Source organism: Brachionichthys hirsutus, chromosome 21 (genome assembly GCF_040956055.1).
Source record: "Brachionichthys hirsutus isolate HB-005 chromosome 21, CSIRO-AGI_Bhir_v1, whole genome shotgun sequence".
In the NCBI taxonomy this organism is placed as follows: Eukaryota; Metazoa; Chordata; class Actinopteri; order Lophiiformes; family Brachionichthyidae; genus Brachionichthys; species Brachionichthys hirsutus.
The window spans coordinates 6,880,933-6,903,719 of record NC_090917.1 but is presented as its reverse complement, the minus strand read 5'-3'; the positions used below and the strand labels follow the sequence as shown (position 1 = coordinate 6,903,719).

Here is a 22,787-nt window from a genome sequence, read left to right as displayed (position 1 = left end):
TAGGACCGTTACTGTTCCTCCTATACATTAGCGACATGAATGCTGCCTGTAACTGCAAATTGTTCCTGTTTGCTGATGACTCAGCACTCCTGATTTCGGGAGAGGACAAAGTGCAGGTTGAGGAGGCTCTCAGCTCTGAGCTCACCAGAATCCGTACTTGGCTTACTGATAACAAACTGTCACTACATCTTGGTAAAACCGAATCGATTCTTTTTGGGTCTAAACACTCTCTACGTGAGATAAATGTTAATGATTTCAAGGTCACAGTCGATAATACAGTCATCTCCAGCAAAGAAGAGATTACCTATTTGGGCTGTGTTCTTGACAAATACCTGTCTGGCGATAGTATGGCAACTAAGGTGATCAAAAAAGTCAATCAGAGAACAAGATTTTTGGGCAGAATGTCTGCTTTTGTAAACAAAAGTGCTCTCCGGACGCTTGCTGGAGCCCTCGTTCAGCCCCTCTTTGACTATGCTAGCACCTCCTGGTATTCAAACATCAAAATGTCCCTGAAAACCAGGCTCCAAACCTCCCAAAACAAACTGATTCGGCTACTCCTCAATCTGGGGCCCATGACCCACCTTCTTCCTGGACATTTTGCTAGCCTAAAATGGCTCAGGGTAGAAGACAGGGTTAAACAACTCAAAATGGGATTGGCATTTAAAATAGTCAATGCAGCTCTGCCCTCAGTCCCCTCAATCCCTGCATACCTGACGGAACACCTCCACAGATTTAGTGACACCCACAGCCACAACACTAGAGGGAGCTCAAACAACAACCTGATTACCCCCTCCTATAGGACTAACATGGGTAAATCATCTTTCTACAATACGGCCACCCAAGGGTGGAACGGATTGACTCCCGCCCTCAAAACATGCACCTCTTTGGCCTCCTTCAAAACGGCCCTAAAAATACACCTTTTAGGGGGACAGAAACGGAGATAGTCATCACGACTCTCTCCGGGTCAAACCCCCCCACCTTTGTTTTTTTTGTCCACCGATGTTGCACGTATTAATTGCTTTAGTAATTTATTGTTATTTATGTAAGTTATTTATTGTCATTTCGCATCAGTGGTGTAATTTATTTTAGATTAATTGTTAGTTTGCACTGGCGGTGTAATAACATTTTATTTTTGTCTTTCTAATGTTACGTTGCATCAATTGCGTAATTTAATATTGGATTTATTTTTATTTGTATTGTTTTTTGTGGATGATTTATGTACGAAGGACTTTCAACGGAAACAAGCCCGCAAGGGCTTTTTTGAAATGCTCCTCTTAGACAGGATGTTTGACGTTATTTGTACTGTAATACATGCTACTGTGTGACTGTACTTGTATTCTAACATTCTATCTAATAAATATATTCATCATCATCTTCATCAAATAAATAAATAAATAAAATGATTGCTTTTCTTCCAGACGTAAGTGAACGCAACACCGGACTGCGTGATGACGCACAGGCGAAAAAAAAAACTTTATGCGCTGTCCCTACCGCTGGTCACCTTTGCGTGCGGTGGGGAAGTCAAGATTGGGGGTTTAAAAGATAATAAACTGAAGATAACATCAAACTATGAAAATAGTACAATAAGGGCTGCGGTAAAGTATAACTATCAGCTGCATTTTAAAGAAACTTAATGTGTCGGCAAATGCTCTAGTCTGCGGGAAATGGAGTTTACTGATGTCGTGGCTAGCTTGTTGGCCCTGTTAGCATGTTAGCATGCTAGCGGGGAAGGTGCGCTCGGTCTGCGCTGCTGATTAGCGACATTTTTGACTCTCCCAAAATAGCAATGAAGTTAGTTAAATGACGTATTGCTGGTTAAGGCTCCATCGTAACATTTTAAACCCGTTTACCGGCGGACTGGTTTGCTTGTTAAGCCGTAGAACGGGACGCAAACACGGCTAGCTTAAGTGCTATTTATACGTGAAGACGAACCATCGACTCTTCACTGCCACGGATGACCCACCAAGCTCGCAACGCTGGACGGAGTCGTCCTTTTTGGACCTAACAGTTCCGACCATGGGGGGATGCGTGGGGAGATATTTGGATACCTGGGAGGACACGCTGAGCCGAGGCTCATCCAGGAACGGTGGACGAGGAGGTGAGAACATAGTGATTGATTATATTTATAACTGTAAATAATGAAAGGAGGACATTTGTCATTGAATTCATTGATTCCTGAAGCTTTTTAAAATGTCTTGTATTTATTTATTTTACACATCAGAGACTTCATGTTGTTTTAGATATTTACCTTCACAGAATATCTCCAAGCATAAATATGTTTTGCACGGTGGCAGTGTCTTAGCCTATGAGGTTTATCTGACTATTGCTGGTGAAACAGTTACATTATATAATATTATATAACTGTATATAATATACGCTTCTCAAACATCATTTGTTCTGTGATACTGTTTGAAAATCAAAACTATATTTCCCATAATAAGGAATGGAAACTAGATTAATCCGTCCATAAGAACCAGATAAGTTCCCATTTACATGCCTAAAGTTATATCAATATTTAACTATGTGTGTCTAAACAGCAGATAACACGTAAAGGTGTAAATAATACAAAAAACAAAAGCATAATTATAAGTACATTTAAACCAGGAGGAAGGGTTATTCCTTAGAAAGGGAGTACCCCTCTATAGAAGGACTGGGTAACTTTCCTTCTCTTTCTCTTTTGCTCAACTTTCTTAAGAAAAGTCAAAACCATTGATTTCGCCATACGTGAAGAATGCAGTGACGTGTACGTTGGTGAGACCAAACGACCTCCCCAAAAGCGTATGGCTCAACACAGGAGAGCCACCTCCTATTCCTCTATAGCAGCCAGCGCTATAAATAATTAGTTTGAAAGAAATGTACCCTCTTGATTGTGTGCCGTCGCCTTTATACTTATCTCGTTTTCCATTCCTCACTGATTGTTATCCCTGCCTGTCGGGTATTTGGCTCTGTAAGACGGGATTGGTTGGAATGTGATTATGTGTTCACAAGGTGCTAATTGACAACATAAAATAAAGTAGGTTGTAGTTGAAAGAATTTAGTTTAGCGCCTGTTCACAGCTCAATCTGTTTAAGCCCAACTCCAATTCCAAGAATGGTGTGACACTGTAAAACATAAATAAAAGAGAATGTAACAACTTCCTAACCTTCAGCTCAGGGGGATGATGAATATTTCAATTCAATTCAATTTTATTTCTATAGTGCCAGATCATAACAGAAAGTTATCTCAAGGCACTTTTCAGGTGTAGCAGGGAAAGACAGAACCCAACTTGAACTACACTTTGCAGAAGGAGGCAAAGAAAAACTTTAACAGGCCTTGAATAGAATCTAAGACTCGTAGTGGTCGGCCATCTGTCTTGACCGGTTGGGTTGAGAAGGAGAGACGGAGAGACAATGACGTACCTTTCTCTCTACAGGACGTAATGAGCCTCTGAAGAAAGATCGTCCAAAGTGGAAGAGCGACTATCCAATGACGGAGGGCCAGCTGCGGAGCAAGCGGGATGAGTTCTGGGACACGGCACCGGCCTTTGAGGGCCGCAAGGAGATCTGGGATGCCCTGAAAGCTGCTGCCGTGGCGCTGGAAGCGAACGACCATGAGCTAGCCCAGGCTATAGTGGATGGAGCCAGTATCACGCTGCCACATGGTTGGATCAGACACAACATATATAGATCACAAAAACACAGAATAAACCAGGATCATGTGACGTAGCTTACGCTGTTGTCTTTGACTCACCTTCAGGAACGCTCACGGAGTGTTACGATGAACTTGGGAACCGCTACCAGCTGCCTGTGTATTGTCTAGCGCCGCCAATAAACCTCATCTCAGAGCGCAGCGACGACGACCCCGGCGACAGCCCGGAACCGCCTGCAGCCCACAAAAAGGAGTTTCAGCTGAAGGTACAGTAACACTGTCTGGTTCCGATTACTGAGGGCTAATTCAAACTTAAACAGTCTCGTTAAAAACCGATGGTCTTCAGGAGGAGAGGTAATAAAGTAGCACAATAAAGGTGATCTTTTTTTGTTTATTATATATATATTTTTTCTATATTTTAGTCTGTATTTAGCGACAGGCATAGCCATTATATCATGGTTGTAATATAGAATGTAGACTTTTAGAATGTGCCAAAATCCTCCAATGTAGGCCTAACATGTTCAAAGATGAGACAGTGGGTTATAAGGCCCTGAAGGCCACATGAACTCCTAAAAGCAGCAGCGCTATGCTAGCTCTCAGGAACACAATACCTCACTAAGTTCTCCCTGGTACTAGAGATGCTAATTTGACCATTGATACATGAACTCCTGCAGAGCCTTTAGGAGCCACAATCCCAGAGCAACAGGGCCAAGGGACAAAGTGAGTCACAGCAGGGGAGTTGTGTTTTTAGGGCACAAAGATGATAATTATTAATTTACTTAATGACAAACTGCTGCCGGTGGCAAATTGTGCACAACATCTGCAGACTATACCTTATTTAGCTGATGTTATTTTGTCAGTATCATGTTGCTGTTAGCGACTACAGACCACATTATATCATCACATTAGACTGAAGATGCCTGAACAGAGTGTACAACGTCTGGTGGGCTAAACTGTCTGCCTGCTCATCTTTTATCCCACAGGGGAATGAATGAATGAATATATTTATTAGATAGAATGTTAGAGTACAAGTACAGTCACACAGTAGCATGTATTACAGTACAAATAAAGTCAAACATCCTGTCTAAGAGGAGCATTTCAAAAAAGCCCTTGCGGTCTTGTTTCCGTTGAAAGTCCTTCGTACATAAATCATCCACAATTAACAATACAAATTTAACAATACAAATGCAAATAAAACCAATATTCAATAACTCAATTGATGCAACATAACATTAGAAAAATAAAAATAAAATGATTTTACACCGCCGATGCAAACTAACAATTAATCTAAAATAAATTACACCACTGATGCACAGTGACAATGAATGACAATAAATAACTTACATAAATTACAATAAATTACTAAAGCAATTAATATGTGCAAACCTCAGATTGTTTGGTGCTGCATGAAGCTCCACACAAGCATGCCACACCTACAGACACAACTATTACTGTTAGCATTGCTCTCCTCTCTCCTCTGCATGTTAACATGAAAGTCATCTCTTATGGTACAGTATAGTGATATCTTGCTGTCTAGCTGATCTGTAATTCATGAAGCAGAAGCTTCATCATTACTTTAATGATCCCTGCGCCAGCATTGTGCAGACATTTGAGACAACCTCTGATTTTTTGCCTTCCTGTGACACAAACGATGCTGACGTGGATGACATGTACAAAACTGTATCTACGTATGTCTGCTGTTTTAGAGGACATATTCACATTAGAGCTGGACCAGTGTTAATTTCACACTTCCTGTTACTTGCAGGTACGGCTGTCCACAGGCAAGGACCTGCGCCTCAGCGCCAGCATGGCCGACACCATAGGGCAGCTCAAGAAGCAGCTACAGGCGCAGGATGACATAGAGGCCGCCCACCAGCGCTGGTTCTTCTCTGGGAAGCTGCTTACGGACAAGACTCGTCTGCAGGACACTAAGATCCAGAAGGACTTTGTCATCCAGGTCATCGTGAACCCGCTGGCTCTGCAGACCCCTAAGCCGTCACCCACCACCACTGCCTCCTTGCCTGGATCTGAATAATCAAGATTGCAGCGCATGGATGGATGAAGGATTGGGGCAGTGAGGTTAGAGGTCGATGCTCCCGAGGTGGGCCCTCACAATATCAGGAGAACTGGTCGGCTTTTTAAAATCAGTTGCTGTTAATGAAATTAAATCAAACTGCAGAGCTACATTACTGCTTTGGAGTAAAAACACACGGGAGAAACTGTATTCTCCGTCTTTTTTTGTCTACTACGTGTCATTTATTTGTTGCTGGGCTGCTCTCTCAGTGAACTCTGTCTTTTTAAACTTTCATCTTGTGCATTTTAGACAGATACAGAAATCCTGGCAGGCTCTGTCCTTGTTTCTGAATTACTGCTAGCCAAGTGCCAACGGATGAAAGGCAGACGTGTTTGTATCGGTTGTGAAGCACAGATCTCTATTAAGTCTGCAATCCTTTTCTCCTCCCAGGAAAGGGACGGGCTGGCAGAGTCGGATACCGAGCGATATGCCTTTCATTGAGGAAATAATATAAACTGAGCTGTTTTGCACATTTCAATATTATGACTATGCCGGTGCTTTTCTGGTAGTCTGTTTGTGCCTTCGACAAGAGGGGGAGGGGATAGTTACAGTCCTCAGTGCTACTTTTAGCACTGGACTAAGACCTATATTTTTCTAGATTCACAGTAGCATCAATGAAAGTTATTCCTGCAGCCATTTTCATGGAAAATGCTAAATATTGTGTGTCTGTCCATCATTTGGCCCATTTTACACAAATCAGTTTGATGTAGCTCAAAAAGACAGGACTGTTTCTGAGCTGTTTAAGTCGTGGCGCTGCAATCTCTGGAAACATCATCAGCTATGCAATGGGTTGTAAAAGCTGCAATGCAATATTGACCACTTGATGATGCTTATACCACTAGTGACACAATACTGCCCTGCTGTATTCAGTTCTTTTGCTAAGGGCTAGTTGTCCACTTCCTCACTACCTGATGAATGTATCTCTCCTTTTAAGCTAGAATACATCTGTCCATGTCACGTATTTTCCCTCTGTGTTTTGACTGTCTCCATCAGCATACAGACGGCTTGTATGAAACGCCGCCTACATGAAACAAACGGCTGGAGGCCGCAGTACGCTCTCGATCACCAGTGCGACGCACAGTTTAGCCTTCTAGAGGATCATTTTGCTGGAATAAATGTGCTTTGGGGGCCACGCCGCTGATTCAGACATGAAGTCAAACCTGACATGGCTCGTCTCACTCGGCCTGTAAAAACAAATCTGTCTTTGGTTTGTCTGTGGGAGCCCAATTGGCTCAAAGAAACTAGCCTGTCAGGATGATGTCACAACATAATCACTGCTTTGACATGCGGTATAAGACTTATTGTTTCCGAAAGGTGTGTCGATGTGTTGGGGAGGAAGACTAACATGAGACGTTGTCCAGCAGAACTGTGGGAAATGCAGTATATTGACCCTCCGAAAGGGGCTTGTAGCTTTACCATTGTCCGTCCGTCTGTATGTAACAGGAAATGTCTATCCACGCATCCTCTAAAAACTGCCATACAGAATTCAGTGAAATTTTGCATGTGCTTTGTAGGAGCCCTAAAGTTGTGTATTTCATAATTGGCTTCTTTAAATTTAGATTTGTATCTAAATTTGAACGTTCAACTATAGAGAATGTAGTCGGTCCACAGCATCTCTTTTTTATTTTTTGCAGCATTTGGGGTATCATTGTTCATGGAACCAAATTTTCTGTCATTTTAATTTATCTCGGTTTGTTTGTTTGCTTTTAAAGGGAATTACTCTCTAAAGTCTTTGGGAGTACTTTTAATCTGTGAAGCACACACGACCACAGTTATAACATTTTTACAGATTTTGTTGGAGGGTTTAGTACATCCTGGAGAAGTGAAAAATGTCTCTTTTCCTAATGAAATTATGTCATTTTATCATTTCAATTTGACGTATAAACTTTTCCGGGAACATGCTGTTAGACTGCAGTCATACAGTGTTTAAAGTGCAGTAACTGCCAAACGGAGGGGAAGAAATTTGGCAATTAAAAAATTGTGAATTTAAAGCTCTCTGTTCTATTCATAATTACTCCTCTTACTCTTTATGGTCTTTCTGTTGAAGTGAGCTGGTACACACTACATCTGTTTATTGCTGGAAGCATTTACTGGTCTCCCTTTCTCATATTAAGATGCGGTTATACAAAGCTGATGCCGATTAGCTGATTCATTTGTCCATTGCTCTGATTGATGGGTTGTAAGTTATTTATGGTAGTTTAGAACTTTTCTCATTTTACCTAAATTCAAACCTGAAGCTGGAATTTCTGAATGTTCCCAATGTGAAATAAAAATATATCTATCTCTAGTACTGTTTTTATCATCTCTCTAAACCACACACACAAATACTTTAGATTAACTTTCCTTCTACCTTTTGTTCCTTTAAATACAAATATGTTAACTTCGATTTAGAGCATGGTATTTATGCCCACTAGTCCAACCTGTGCTCGTACTACTAGCTTGTCTCATTGTGCCAATTCAATGTTTACTACGTCTATAGCTAGTACAATTACTGATTCATAACTTTGATCACAGTTTGTGTCAGATTATTTCTCTATTATAAGCAAAACAAAAACAGTTGTAAGATCTTTTGTATATATTAAAAGTATTTCAATGTGATTTCGTTATTGCAAAGAGACAAATCATTTCTCAGAAAACCTAATATGCATTGGGCATGGAAGACTCTTGCTTCGTGGCAACGCGTGCGTTTATACACTCTATACCGCGGGGAAACAAATATTTTAACATGTATTTGTGTCCATAATTTATTCCTTTCTTTAGTTTGGCTATTGAGAAATTGGAGTTTGTTTTGTTTTAGAACATAATCGAAAATATGATCGACTGCTCAACGACAACTAGTCATGTCTGACTTGCTTCCTGGACGGCCCCTAATTATGACGTCTATTTTTCGCGACAGTAGAATAGTAAACCTGCCGTTGTTGACAGAGGGGTTGTCGCTTCTCAACATTTGTCCTTTTATCTTCAGAAAAGAATGTCTACTGCTATGAACTTCGGGGCGAAGACTTTTACGCCTCGTGCTCCCGACAAAGGAGCTTTCCCTCTGGATCATTTCGGTAAGATAAGACAGAGAGACCCATTCGTTACAGATTAATAACGCATTTTGCGCTTTTACTGATTCCAGGAATCACAATTTGAATCCTTCCCCACCCTTCAGGTGTTCAAGAAACTTTTTAAAATGTACTTTTACTCTTTGGCTTACTTTTAAATGTGCTATATAAATAAAGATGATTGGATTGGAAATAATTAGTATGGTATGCAGAGGGAATTATCAGCCAATATTGTAAAAGTAGCATATGCATGTGGAATTTTCAAGCATTTTAAGGAATTATGTCACAGAATTGCTTGATCAGCTGTGACATATCTGCACGCTAACCTTTGTGGCTGGAGCTTCATGCTGAAAGTGCCTGGTTATGTTTGCAGGTGAGTGTAAAGCGTTCAAGGATATTTTTATGACGTGCCTGAGAGACAACAAGTGCGACAACTCCAAGTGCCGACTGCAGTCCAAAAAATATCTGGAATGCCGCATGGACCAGTAAGAAATTTAACTCAAAATATATCTGGTAAATGTCAAAATGATAATTTTCACAGGAGCTGGATAATTGCCTTGTTATCTTGTGTTTTCAGTCAGCTGATGACTAAGGAGCCTCTTGAGAAGCTGGGATTCAAGGACCTAATGGATCCTCCTCCCAGAACTGCAGAGTGAAATGTGAAATTGTGATTCTATTGTGAAGCTTGGACATAAAGACTTCGTGGCCTGCAGTCCCAGTTGAAGGTTACAGGGCAATGGTGTACTAATCCTTTATGTATATATGAAAAAGATGGATATGCTGTTTTGGTTCTTGTCTATTTGATTGATTATCCATTGTGATGCGGCTTCATGTGCTAATAAGCTCTCAGGGAGATCTATCATTATTAGAAGTTTAAATAACACTGCTGTTTCCCTGCGCCTGGTATACCAGATCTCTGCTTCTTTCATATTTGTCCTGCATTGTTTGCAAGAAACTTTGTGTTAATCATCACCACAAACACACAGAAAAGTCAAACTTGAGTCAAAGTTGATACAGAGTTCATCCTTTTTCTTACATGAATGCATGTATTTTACAGTAAATAAATATGAGGTCTCTCTGCTCATAGCAGAAATCGATGCGTTCTGACTTCAGTTCATTTTATTTAAGTCTCTACCTATCTGATAATTATACGTTTGTAGTTCCATTCGGTGCGAAAGACTACAACTCCCACTGGCGCTGCGCTACTCACATGACCGCCGTGTGTTTTGTCATGTGACTCAGTCAGGAGCTTTTCCATTTTCGCTGTGCCACCAGCTTACAAACAGAAAACGTCATTCCTTTCAATAACCCTCTCCTCTGGGTAGACTTCTGACGTCATAGCTCTGACGTCAAACTCTGGCGTGCGTTCGGTGAAGTTCATTAAGTCTGACGTTAGCCTTTAGCCTCCCCGCGCAAGGCCGCTGTTCACCGTGCGAGCGTCAGTTCTCACGCCGCCGTTGGGTGGGTCCGGCTCGGCCTCAGAGGCGGCATGAGGCGGGCGCTCTGCTAGCCTCCGCTGTGCTAGCCTCCGCTGTGCTAGCCTCCGCTCTGCTAGCCTCCGCTCTGCTAGCCTCCGCTCTGCTAGCCTCCGCTCTGCTAGCCTCCGCTCTGCTAGCCTCCGCTGTGCTAGCCTCCGCTGCTCGACGGGATGAAACACACCGGCGGGGGAGCGTTCAGCCCGGTTGTCACTGCTAACGGAGCACCGCTGTCAGAATGAACGGTGAGTGTCGTTTCGTAGCATTTCGTTTACAACTCAGCGAAAAACACCTCAAATGTCAAATTCGTGTGTCCGCCTCTGACGTCACGGGGAAATGTGCTGACGTCATGCCGCGTCTTCCGCTTTGACCATGTCCAGCACAGCATCCTCTCCAGCCTCTCTGCTCTTTCAAACCCTGGTGAAATGATTAATTGATGTTCAGCTTAAGAGCAAACAGTTCTGAATGACTGTAGAGAGTCCAGAAAGGACCGAACCCATCGAGGTAATAAGCCTCCCCGGGAATCATTCCAACCGGACTAATGAACCCCCTGGAGCCATTTGCGTCCATAAGGTGAAGGGTCGTTGCCCCGTCCTCACCCTCAGGCGAGCTGTTTTCTGGAGCTGCACCCAGGTCTGGTTGGATGTTGTGGATTTTGGGGTCAGAGGTCAATACAGTATTGTATGTTGCCGACAGACGGTGTTTTAATCCTCCTCCTCTGTTCAGGAATGGCTTCTTTCACTCCTCTCTTCCCTGGCTAACGCCTGGACATTGCTGTCCTCACAGGCGTGTCCTGTGTCTTTCAGGTGGACTGCCGAGTGTCTCCTCTCCTGTGTTGGGACATACGCTTGTAACTGTTGCTGCATTCTTCACTGCGCTGGACAGCAGACACGACATTGCTCTGTGTCTGGGTGGTCTGTCTTTCGGGCGGACCGGCGTCTGTCTCAGGGCGTTGCCCGGTTTGAAGTGAACGGGACTCTTGTGTTTACTGAAAATTCTCTTGAATGTCTCAGGAACACCTCGGGTGACAACGGGGTTCCTTTTGTCTTCTGTTTCCCTTTTCCGGGTTGTTTTTGTTCCGGATGTGTTTCTGCTCTTTGGCCTTTTCGTCCACTTCGGTGGGAATTTCTGGGCCCGGTGGTTCAGGTGTGGAGGGAATCAAAAAGAAGATACTGGTGTGTGTGTGTGTGTGTGTGTGGAGGGGGGGGTTCTGTTCACCTCCATGTTGAGATTCCCGTCCAGTTCAAAGTGTACTGCACAGTCCAAAAAAGTGAAATCCTAAAAGACATTTCTTTTTAACAAGGCTTTTGCCTAAAGGGACTTTTGGTTGCCTGAGCGCTCTTAAACCTTTTTAACCTTTTTTAGCTGTGTATAGGTCACCGCTGATTAGAATGTATTCATTTCTCTGTCTTGTTTTCAATTATCACTTTAGTCTTTTACATTCTTCAGTATTTTCTCCTTTAATGTGGCACTTTGTTTCAAATGTAAAGTGCGTTACAAATAAAATGTATGATTATTATATATAATACCCAAAATAGCAGCACTGAGGTCAGTTTCCCCAATGTCATTTCATCTAAAAGCAACAGCCCCTCGATGGTTGACGTTCCTCACGTGACAGACTGAACACGAAGTATTCGGAGTCACAGCGACATCGTCGTTAGTTTTGATTTTAAAAAGGGCAGCTTCACTGACGGCCATCTGGCTCTCCACCAACGTTTCATGGATTGTTCCCTGGGTCGTCGTCTGCCTCACCAGAAGATGTGATTAAAGCCCCTCTTTGGCTCTTTGGATATGATCCCTGGAACAATCCCATCAAGGCAAAACCGGGACGCCCTTGGCAGAGGTCACAATCTAAAACGGTTTTCTTGTCGTTTGATTCTGCCCATGACCTTTTTCAGATTTCTTTCTGTCCTCTTTGACATGCATAATTAATCCAGTCATTTCCTTTTTCCTTCTTTGTTCACCTCTGCAGGGACTCAGCAGAGTGACACCAAGAGACAGCACCTCCTGGAGAGGCTGCTCGACGCTGTCAAACAGGTAAATCTAAGGCGCATCCAAATCATCGATGGATGCTCTGCGTATTTCTGAAATGTATTATCTGGATCGGTTCATTCATGCCCTAAATGTTTACCGTTGTTCACAATGAAAGAAAACCAGCGCGACTTTAAATGCTATAACATGTATTTTATATATTTTAGCACCACCTTTTTGAACAACGTTCTCCGACCATGGCTGTGGAAAATGTAACAAAAAGAACGATCCAAAACTAGGTTACCGTGGAGCAATGAAGAATGTGGTGGTTACATTAGCCGTCGTTTATTGTGCTTTGTCTTTCTGCTTCATTAAAGTTGAACAAAACAAAATCAAAATAGTCTTTTTTAGCTTTTGTGGTATTTTTCCAACCGAAACGGACCAGAAAAACAGAAAATGAGCTTCACTGACTGCATTTGCTGGCTGATTATTGAAGGATGTAGAAATACTTTGGGTAGAGACTGCTTTTTTTTAGTGACGCTCATCTTCTGTGAGATTATTTGACAGGCGTGTTTTGATCTGGTGCTCTTTCTGCCACAAGAGAGAAAAGAAAAGAGGGCAGTGCGGCATCAGAGATGGTTTGTAGCCTCAGGCGGCAGTTGATTCAGGGCACACGTTTGTGCAGATAAAAGCACATTGAAGGTTTCTGCTGAATAAATGCACCAAAGTAAGAGAAGGCTGTTACAAAGCAGCAGACATGCATCTGGAACTGCTGGTGCCGCTGAAGTCCCTTGAACAGGTAGGACCATCCAGAGGCTTGCAGCTATGCATAAACCTTCTCTTTGGCCATTCCTAAAAAATGCTGACAAGCAGAAACGGCTGCAGTGGGCACAGAAATACACATTTTCAACCCCGCATGGTCCAAACGGATGGAGTGGGGGGGGGGGGGGGGGACGGCCAATATGCCCAAACAATACTTTAATGTCAGCAAGGAGGTGGCAGAGTCATGGTTTGGGCCGGAATCATGGGGAAAGAGCTGGTCAGCCCCTTTAGGGTCCCCGAAGGTGTGAAAATGACCTCTGACCTCTATGTGGAGTTTCTGACTGACCGCTTTCTTCCATCGTGCAAAAAGAAAAACCGTGCTTTCTGGAACACAATCATCTTCATGCTGCAAGGAATACCTCTGCATCATTGGCCGCTAGGGGCATGAAATGAGACAAGCTCATGGTGCGGCCCCCCCCATCCTCCCCTGACCTCAACCCCACTGAGAACCTTTGGAAGGTTCACATCCAAACAGCAGCTCTGTGAGGCTATAAACATCCTGCAAAAATAAATAAAGTAGAACCGCTTCTAAAAGTTAAATGGATGCTGCTGACAATGAGGGCTCTTATGGAAAATTATAACTTGAGCTGTTGAGATGTTTCTGATTGCGATAGCTTTTGATTTCACTAAATATGACCTCTTTTTTTTTTATTTTATTTTTTTACCTTGTCTGCATTCGTGCTCCACAGTGACGGACATAACGTCAGTCACTGCTGGAGTTCTATGCAATTTTTATTCTTAGATATGACCTCTTAATGCTGCACATGTCACAAATAATCATTTTTAATTTCTTTACAACCTTTAACATTTTTTGTAAACTCTTGCGCATTATAATTTAGAACACTGCATTTTAAGCTTTTTATATAACAAAATAAATAAATACTGTAATCTTTGGGAGGTTTGTTCAATAACATTCCAACGCTTGATGATGTGAAAATGCTCTTTTTTTTTTTGTATTATCTGTTGAGAAAAATCGCTTGAAGTCTTAGAAATGTGCTTCTTGTGCGCTGGAGGCCGTCACCATTGTTCCCTTCACATCTCTGCAGTGCCAGATCCGCTTTGGAGGCAGGAAGGAGATTGCCACAGACTCAGACAGCCGGTGAGAGACCCTGGAATTCTTTAATCTGTTTATTTAGCGCCCAAGAGCTGTGTGTGCAGTTCCAGGCCACTTGATGCCGCGGTGCTTTAGAGTCTACTATGTGCTTATCTCCCCCCTCAGCCTCTTCTCTGCAGGATCTGGCAACATGCCCGACTTTCTTCGTGGCTGAAATTTACATTTAATTTTACACACGGCAGCTTTTTTTTTTTTTTTGCTCTAATAGCTTTACAATATTTGTTGTAAAATGTTGTTTAATGTTATTGACGTTCGTAAAAAGGAACAATGAGCTGTGGTAGAACAATCAGACCACAACGCTATCAGAAATAAATATTCTATCGAACTTGTCGTATCTTCTGTTGCTAAGACTTAATCTTTAGCTGGTATGTCGAGCTTTTGAATATTGAGGTCAATTAATGGATGTTTTTCAAGTTCCAAGCCAAAAGCTAGCTGTACTTCTTGGCTCTCGCGTGAGTTTCAAGCGTTTGATTCAAGGAAAAGAAATCCACGAGGTTGTTTATTGCCCTGAATACATCAACTAGTGCGTGACGCATCCCACCAGCTCGTCCTTTTCTCTGCAGGGTGATCTGTCTGTGTGCCCAGTTTGAAGCCGTGCTGCAGCACGGCCTGAGGAAGAGCCGAGGCCTGGCCCTCACCGCCGCCGCTCTCAAGCAGGCTGCGGGCTTCAGCAGCAAGGCCGAAGCAGGTGAGATGTTAAATCGCCATCAAGGCAATAACCGAACGTCGGATTTCATGCTTTATTCTGTAAGTAAGTTGAGGTAGCTTGAAGATAAGAAGGAGGAGCAGGCATGGAAATGCAGAAAAATGACCAAAGCACACAACGGAACGAGAGATGGATCTTAGTCTAAGCAAATGAGCTGTCTCTGCTTCCCCATCTTAAAACCCCCATCTGTGTCTGGTGGGCAGCACACCTGCTGTGGCTTAACACTCCTAAACAGTACTGCAATTATGAGTGCAGGTTGTGTGCTCAAGCATTGCTAAAACCCACAGAATTATAATTTTACATTTCAGTCAAGTTTCCAAATATCCCAAACAGCCTGTGGCACGCCGATCTGTAGCAGCGAAGTGAGAGCTGGTGCAAAAATGCAGAAAAACGTGATGCTTTTATGCTGGTGCACAAATACAACCTGAGTTTAAATATTTAATTCAGCCTATAATCAAACATAATTCTGTTGCTATAAGCAGGTGTTTGGTGCTGCCTGGCTTTCCCCCTCCTTATTCGTCCATTAGCTCATTACTTCAGCTAACTGCTCAAGCTGTTTATCCATGACTGCTCCCTGGTTAGGGTTAAAGTATGAAGGTCCCTCTGCTGGTCGAGAGACATTAGTTTTACATTAGAGCGAACTGTTTCGACAGCGTCGTATTTAAGAGCGTCGCACCCATTAGTACCAGACGGAGAAGAAATGCGTGACGTCTGAGACCAAATTGTACACATTAGCATATTGAACATTTTCCTGTATGCCGCAGTCAATTAGTCGAAAGGATTATGGATGAATTTGTGGATTAGCAACTCCCTAATTAATCTGAGTCCTCTGACGGAGCCAGAAATAGTATTCTTAATTTGTTTTGAGGTTATATCCAGGTCACCCTTGAAAAAGAGCTTCTTAACTTTAAACTTTATTTTCCTGTTTAAATAAAAAAAGAAAGAACATTATATGCTCATTGTATGCTAAAATATTATCATGAAAGCTTAATACTTTATGATAAAATTAAAAAAAGGGCCACATACATCTATCTTGTTCAGCATCTTTTGGCTAAAGATAGGACTGTACAAGATTAGAGGTGAATGCAAAATGCAGAGAGGTGGCAGGAAGCCAGGATGGAGCCGTGTGAATGCTGGTTAATGAGAAACAGAGTGTTTCTTCCACCTCTTCAGCAAGCCGTGCTCCCTCTTTCACGCATCAAATATCACTGATTCTCCTCCTCTTCCTCTTCCTCCTCTGTTCCTTGTGCCTTTTTTTTCAACCCCACCCTCAACCCTAGAGCTGACGTTCTGGTTCTACGTGAAGGAGCATCTGAACCGCCACGAACTCCAGCGCTTCTACTCCCTACGACAGATCTCCTCTGAGCTGGGCCGGGGCCGAGCCTGGCTGCGCTGCGCCCTCAATGAGCACTCGCTGGAGCGCTACCTGCACACTCTGCTGGCTGACCGCCCACGCCTGGGGTTAGTAAGCGCGTGTGTGTGTGTGTGTGTGTGTGTGTGTGTGTGTGTGTGTGTGGGTTGTGCTTTACTTTTTTTAATATAGTTCAAGCAACTCAACCTCAACCTCGTTTATGTTTTAGGAAATTCTAATACTTGACTGAGACCCAGACGTCCTTTTCGTTGATCATACTGACTCCTGAATATATTCACCTGTAGCATTTAGCTCTGTACGGCTACTATCACCTCCGGTGTGCACACGTTCCACTCCTGATTGGATGCTTGCCCTCCCCTCTGTTTTCTAGAACCTATTATGAAGACTGGGCGTTTACTCTGGATGAAGAGAGAGCCAGTATGCTTCCCACCATGGCTGCAGGTGAGTTTGCATCACAGGCCCACTGCACAGCAGAATGCAGCAGGGACATGGACCTGCCTAATGCTATAACGTATAATAACCTTGCCAATGCAGTGCTGCTAGACACTTTGCACAAAGCGGCGCTCATCAGGAGGCTGTAGCTGTTGCCATGTGCATTTTTGCCCTCCACTCGTTTAGCATGATTGCGAAATTTTGCAATTAGTGTTAATGGCGGTCTTCCTGAACTATTGATGAGGCCTCAGATGAACACGCACTGAAATATTGAGAGTAAAAGTCCTTTGAACTTATGCCAGAGCTCTTCTCTTTTCATCTCAGGCTGAGCTTTCTTTTTTGCTTTGTTCTTCAGGTCTGAACTCCATCTTGTTTGCCATCAACATTGACAACAGCGACCTCAACGGAGGCGTGGCTCGAGGAGGAGGCGGCCCTTCTGTGTCCCACCTCCTCAAGGAGTCCACGCAGGGCATCGGCAGCCTGTGGAAGGAGTCGACTCAAGGCGTCAGCAGCCTGCTGAGAGAGATCGGCACTGCTACGGCGGCGGTGCCCGGCTTTAACCCCCGAGTGGGCGGCGCTTCAGACCCGCTGCCTGTCCTACCACGCAGCGCCTCCACTGGTATGAAACGCCAACCCAAGATGGACGACTGAACACTCACAGCATTCACCAAATAATATTATTTGTTGTGTTGGAACTCTTTCATAACCTTGCCAATGGCATTCTGACGTTTTTGCATCTGGTATCAAGAATCTTTTCAAAGTCATTTAGCAGACATTTTGTATATGGGTACTTGCGGACTCCTTGTATTCCCCTCTGAAGCTGTCCCAGTCCACTCATCTAAGGAAACGGACTGTTTTCTCTCTATAAACAGTCTGTCAAAACTTCTACTAAGAAGAATGTAAATGAAATTCTCGGATGTTGACGACTCCTTCACATTATTCAGTGGTAGAATGCTCACTAACACACCACCAGGCAGACTGAGAAACCTAATCGGAGCATACTGAAGGTGCCGATGTGGCCATTATTAGGTTTTGCTGTCTAGATTCAGTGAAGTTTCAGGTTCACTTTGACCTTTTGTTTTTCTTCCTACCCAGAATCAGGGCTGCGGAAAGAGCGCCGGAGGAGAAAGAAAATCACAAACATAATTTCCTTTGATGATGACCTGGATGGGGGGGTAGAGGATGAGGAGGAGGGAGAGGAATGCTCTCAAAAACTGGGCGTACTGAGGAAGAGCCACACCGCTCCTGCTCAGAGCAGCGTGGAGGAAGGAATAGATCCTTTCTTCTCCGAGCTGCCGGCACAGAATGGCATCGCTGAACCGCCCGTAGTCAGCTGGGTCGGCTCCCCTCATCACTCCCGTACTCCGTCTGCTGCTACTCCGCCTCTGCCTGACAGTAAGAGTATAGACGATGAGGAAGAGGAAGACGAAGACGAAGAAATGTACAAACCAAGGGCACAAGCCCAGGAGGAGGAGCGGATCGGCTCTGATCAGTGAGTCGGATTAAAGATGTTTCACATTATTCTGCATTTGGAGGTTGTTCACCAGGTGCATAAAGCATGAGTCGTTCCTAAATCAGCATATTATGGGCTGCTGAAAGCGATCCATTAAATCCAGGAGCCAGTTTCTCCTGAGCAAACTGACACCGTTTCCAGTCGGCACACATTTTTAAGTACTTTCACAGCATGTCGTTATCTGCAGCGTCTGTTGTGAATAATCTGCTCATGAATAATGTAAATCTGCAATTCTGTATCAAAGTTACTGAGTAACGGGTACGTAGTCATGACCATTTTGACAGGTACACATCGACAGAGGCACGGCTTCCCATGCATGTCCCGTTAAACCTATTCCTGACTGAGCTTCATTGTTCAGGGTGGTGGTCGGCAGCTTGTCCAGCGTGTCCTCGTGGAGCCCCCCGCGGGGGGTGACCGTCCACAGCAGCGCAGACATCCTGATTCCTGTGAACCCCGCAGACCCTCAGACAGGTACCGCAGTCCTGAGGACTCTGAATGATGTCCCTGTGAATAAAACACATCCTGATGCACTCAGTTATCTGCTTGTGGGTGGGGTCGGGGTTAGCGTGCGTCTTGTTGCTAATGGCGACAGCTGCTTTAGGCATCACTTCCATCAGATGACTACTTTAGTGCTTTGTGTTTTAAGCTGCACCTTTACTTTCACTTCCATTTAGCCTCAGTGAGCTCTGTGGAGGACGCATCTGCGTTTCCTGCTCGGTGTGAGACAGCAGGACTCGTGGGGAACTGTGAGAGCAGCGCGTCGCTGCTGACATTCAGGTACGCTATAATTTCAATTTAGGGCAAGTCGTCTGTTCGTCCAGGCAGTTGTGCCGGAGCCTCAGCTTCCTACCCATTCATGTATTAGAGAAAGGCACCTTTCTCCTCTCCATGTCTTTCAGTATGGAGTCCAGTCCATCGACGCAGACTGCACCTCTCTCCAGTGTGCTTAAGACATCGGGTTTACCGGAGTCCATGACCGTGGGTGAGCGTCGCTTCTCTACATGTGGCGCTTGAGTTATAAATGGTGATGAGGTTGCGTTTGAGAGAGCGTCAAGACAACGGCACAGCTCTCCACTCAACTCCACTGGTTTAGATCGACAAAGCCTCAGAACAAGTAAAGAGTTGTAAATATGTAAATATAGAACTGTCTCAAAGATGTCTGAAATGGTATGATTTATCCGACCACATTCATCCAGTAAGCGGTCGCGTGAAACGGGTTCATAAAGTGTCAGAACAATTCTTGTGTTTTTGCTCAGGAGAAATGCAATCAAACGTGCAGATAATGTTCATTCCGTTTGACTGCGCAGTTGTTCACGCCGGTTCCTCTTGAGGTTTTGTCAGGAAACAATTCAATCTCAGATTTAATCCGTTACTGAGAGTCTGGAAATTTCACACAGTTTGCTTTTGTTGCAAATGATATTAAACTCACACTTTTGCATTGCTCAACCATCCATCCTTTTTCCCTTTGCGGTTAAAGTGATGTTATTGCCGAGTGAATTCCTGCGGCACGTTGTCCAGCTCTGTCCACCAGGTGGCACTGTTGGTTCAATGAACGCGCACACTTAACAGCAGCCGTGCACTGTGTATGTCTTTTGCGTTAGCTGTGAAAAGATGTGGAACAGAAACCTTGTGTGAATGCATGATATCTGCTGATCTGATATGTGATTTATGATGTAGCTAAAAAAAAAATCAGGTTCCAAAAGCTCTTGAGTCTCGCGTTGATGCGTGCTCGACCTACTTACGAGCTGGATTTCTGCTCGGTGTCTCTTAGAGGCTTACATCGACGCGGTTTGTCTCCTAGCGGTGTGTTTGCCTGTGAGTGGTGGGATTGAGCTGCCATTGAATCTATTAGCCTTCGCTAAGAGGAGACCACGGGGTCACAAGGAAAGCCGGTGATCAAAAAAATCGCTGGCTGTGGAGGCAGAGAAAAATCTTAGTCGAACATGAAACGGAAGACCTCGCTGAAGGAGACGGGTTTGGTTAGAACCCTGAAACATCAGTCCTTCAGAATCAAAATGCAAAAAGCTTCTGTCCAGACATCTCGCGTTCTAAGAGGAAGACTTCGACCACAACAACATCAGCACCTACTGGATCAGGATGGAATGCAGCCAAAGCGGAATTTACATTTTGCGTTAGAGTTTTTGTCCCTCTGTTGCTGTCTGTTAGTTGTTTTTGCTCCCTGCCTACACATTTGTTCGGGGAAACCACCGAGGAAAGGCTTTCCCAGCTCGCTGCACTGTGTGCAAAACTATTAGGCAAGTTGTATTTCTGAGGATTAATTTTATTCTCGGTCAATTGAAAATGTTCACAAACCTAAATATTTAACAAGGTTAAAGTGAGCCTTTGGCTTTCTTAGGAGAATATCTGTTTACATTTAATAGTGTGCCACTAAATAAATGTCCCCATCGAGCTTGTTTATTTTCACCTGTTAAACCGAGAATAATAAACAACTTGACTGTTAAATGGTGGTCGGGTCTGAGCCCTCCTGACCTCGGCCTTGCCTCCGAGCACTGAACAAGTTGTACTTCTGGGCTCTCCAGGTAGATTGCAGTTCTGGAACATGACGGCTCTGGAGGATGACGAGTTCCTGCTGGCTTCACGTTTGAGTCTTCTCACATTGCTGGCTGTTAATTTGAATCTTTTTTTTTTTTTTCTCAACACATTTCTTGCAAACCTGTTGACTATTTGCAGCAAAACGTTTGAGGGTTCTGTGGTCGCGCCCCAACAGCTTAGCAATTACACGAGTTCTGCATCCCTCTGAAAGAATTAAAAAAGTTTTGGCCCATTTCGCTGGAGGAAAAGAACCGGCCGAATAAATATGCACACCTTGAGAGTGTTGATCTCTTTAGGCCACACCCTCCCTCATTACATAAATACATGTCACCTGATATGCTTCAATCCACTAAGCAGTAAGGTTTGTACAACTTGGAGTTGGAAAATATGTATACAAATTAAGATATGGTCAAAATACTCACTTGCCTAATAGTTGCACGCACAGTGTATAAGCGAGAGGCGGGGTACACCTTGGACGCGTCGCCAGCGCATGGGGGGGGGGGGGGCGTTCACGCGCACACTCATACACTACAGACAATTTTGGAGTAATAGACGATTTTGGAGTAAGAGACGATAGAAATCAGAACCTCCATCAATTCCATTCAAAGTATTCATTTAAAAATGTTTTGCGTTCAAGTGAGTGCACAGATGCATGCAGGTGTAATACTGGAGTAGGTGAGTGTGCCGATAAAGGAAGGAGTCACCGGAGTTCTGAGGCGCGTCGGAGAAGATGTAGATGTTGGAGAGAGATCCCGCCCGTGTCTGACAGTCCATTGATCGGAGGCTTCGGACCTTATCATTCACGAGGCAGCTGAAATACTCGCTGCTAATTCTCCTATTATTGGGACAGTTGAGTGAGGCCGAGCTTCCCGTGCACTCAGACACATCCTTTCTTCACAGAAAAGGTCGTTCTCACACAATTTATGTTTGCATGCTTCCTCCATGCGGACCGAGGGCGTCTGGCTCCACTAATGGCTCGTCTGCGACACCTGCTGTGGACGTGTGATTGGACTAAAGGTCATATTTATTGCTGGACTGATGTGAAGAACAGAGCGGTGGAGATTATAGACTTGTTTCTTTGTTGTGTTCTTCATCACACTCTTCCTCCTGCTCCCCAACTAGGCTTTTGCCTCAGGGGGCGAGGAGACCTCTGTGTCTTGAGCTTCATCGATACCCTACATTAGTTATGTGAATGGGGTCTCTGCGTGTGTGTGTGTGTGTGTGTGTGTGCGTGCGCAGACCGTGGAAGGCTAGATTAACTTTGTCACTCAATTAGTTCTATTTCTGGAAATCCTTGAAACTGCCGTGTTATCGGGGGCTTTGAAACCTTCATTTGCACCTCGAAGCGTAATTATGTCGATGAGTCACCGCGCCGCCACAATGCCTGGCCCAAATCTGCCAGATCTTTGCAGCAGGGTGGAGATTAGCATCAGCTAGCAGTCGACTGCCAGCAGACGTTGGCTGTAGCTGATTCCTTCAGATGCTTTCCGTCTGGAAAGGATACTGCGGGTTTTAAGTGGAATGCGTCTGACTGTATTTAAGTTTCAGCATCTTGCATTGCAAAAAAAAAAAAAAAAAGATTTTTTGATTCAATAAATATTGGAACAGATTAGCAAAAATGGCCATAACACTTCCCTCCGAACCAAAGTGACATATTTACATTTTGCCCCCGTTCCAAATGTTGAGACGAAACCGTGTGAATGCAAGGATAATATTCAGCATGGACCCGGATATTATAACAATATTTTATTGGCAATGCTCCTGGCTCGGTCTCGTCGAGTAGCTCTGCCCATGGCAGTGTTCGTGTGTCTGTCCAGAGCTGTGGCCCAGAGCGGTCTCCATCACTGCAGGGTACCGAGACAAGAAATCACATCCACAGACCAGACAGTGAATTCAGAAAGGTTTGCTGATCCCCCGAGTTTCCATCTGACCCTCCTTCAGGTCAAACCTTCCACATTTCCAGTGACGGATGCAAGATCGGATTAGTAAAAGTGGGATCGGCATGGATGATGGACCATAATAATGTTTCATAAACACATTTCAGGATGGTTGAAACCGAAATGCCATTATTCCATCACCAT

At 44.0% G+C, this 22,787-nt stretch overlaps 3 protein-coding genes across 3 annotated transcripts in view; all 3 read left to right on the top strand.

Annotated features, from left to right (window-relative positions):
- The first annotated feature begins 1,982 nt into the window (after positions 1-1,982).
- On the top strand, positions 1,983-7,978 carry ubtd1b (ubiquitin domain containing 1b). The gene is made up of 4 exons (XM_068754440.1): positions 1,983-2,098; positions 3,413-3,640; positions 3,736-3,893; positions 5,393-7,978. The coding sequence occupies exons 1-4, from the start codon at positions 2,017-2,019 to the stop codon at positions 5,660-5,662; spliced, it is 738 nt and encodes a 245-aa protein (XP_068610541.1). The 5' UTR covers positions 1,983-2,016; the 3' UTR covers positions 5,663-7,978.
- Positions 7,979-8,620: 642 nt separating this feature from the next.
- Positions 8,621-9,926, top strand: cox19 (cytochrome c oxidase assembly factor COX19). The gene is made up of 3 exons (XM_068754712.1): positions 8,621-8,754; positions 9,122-9,233; positions 9,326-9,926. Exons 1-3 carry the CDS (start codon positions 8,673-8,675, stop codon positions 9,402-9,404), a joined length of 273 nt encoding a protein of 90 aa, XP_068610813.1. The 5' UTR covers positions 8,621-8,672; the 3' UTR covers positions 9,405-9,926.
- A 762-nt stretch (positions 9,927-10,688) lies between these two features.
- The window catches only part of snx29 (sorting nexin 29), an 84,600-nt gene continuing 72,501 nt past the window's right edge, over positions 10,689-22,787 (top strand). The window contains exons 1-12 of the mRNA XM_068754891.1: positions 10,689-10,890; positions 11,030-11,182; positions 12,196-12,260; positions 14,063-14,115; positions 14,694-14,818; positions 16,117-16,297; positions 16,579-16,649; positions 16,996-17,259; positions 17,736-18,132; positions 18,512-18,624; positions 18,828-18,930; positions 19,053-19,135. Coding sequence (XP_068610992.1) covers positions 10,689-10,890; positions 11,030-11,182; positions 12,196-12,260; positions 14,063-14,115; positions 14,694-14,818; positions 16,117-16,297; positions 16,579-16,649; positions 16,996-17,259; positions 17,736-18,132; positions 18,512-18,624; positions 18,828-18,930; positions 19,053-19,135 — 1,810 coding nt within the window. The remainder of the gene's footprint in view (positions 10,891-11,029; positions 11,183-12,195; positions 12,261-14,062; positions 14,116-14,693; positions 14,819-16,116; positions 16,298-16,578; positions 16,650-16,995; positions 17,260-17,735; positions 18,133-18,511; positions 18,625-18,827; positions 18,931-19,052; positions 19,136-22,787) is intronic.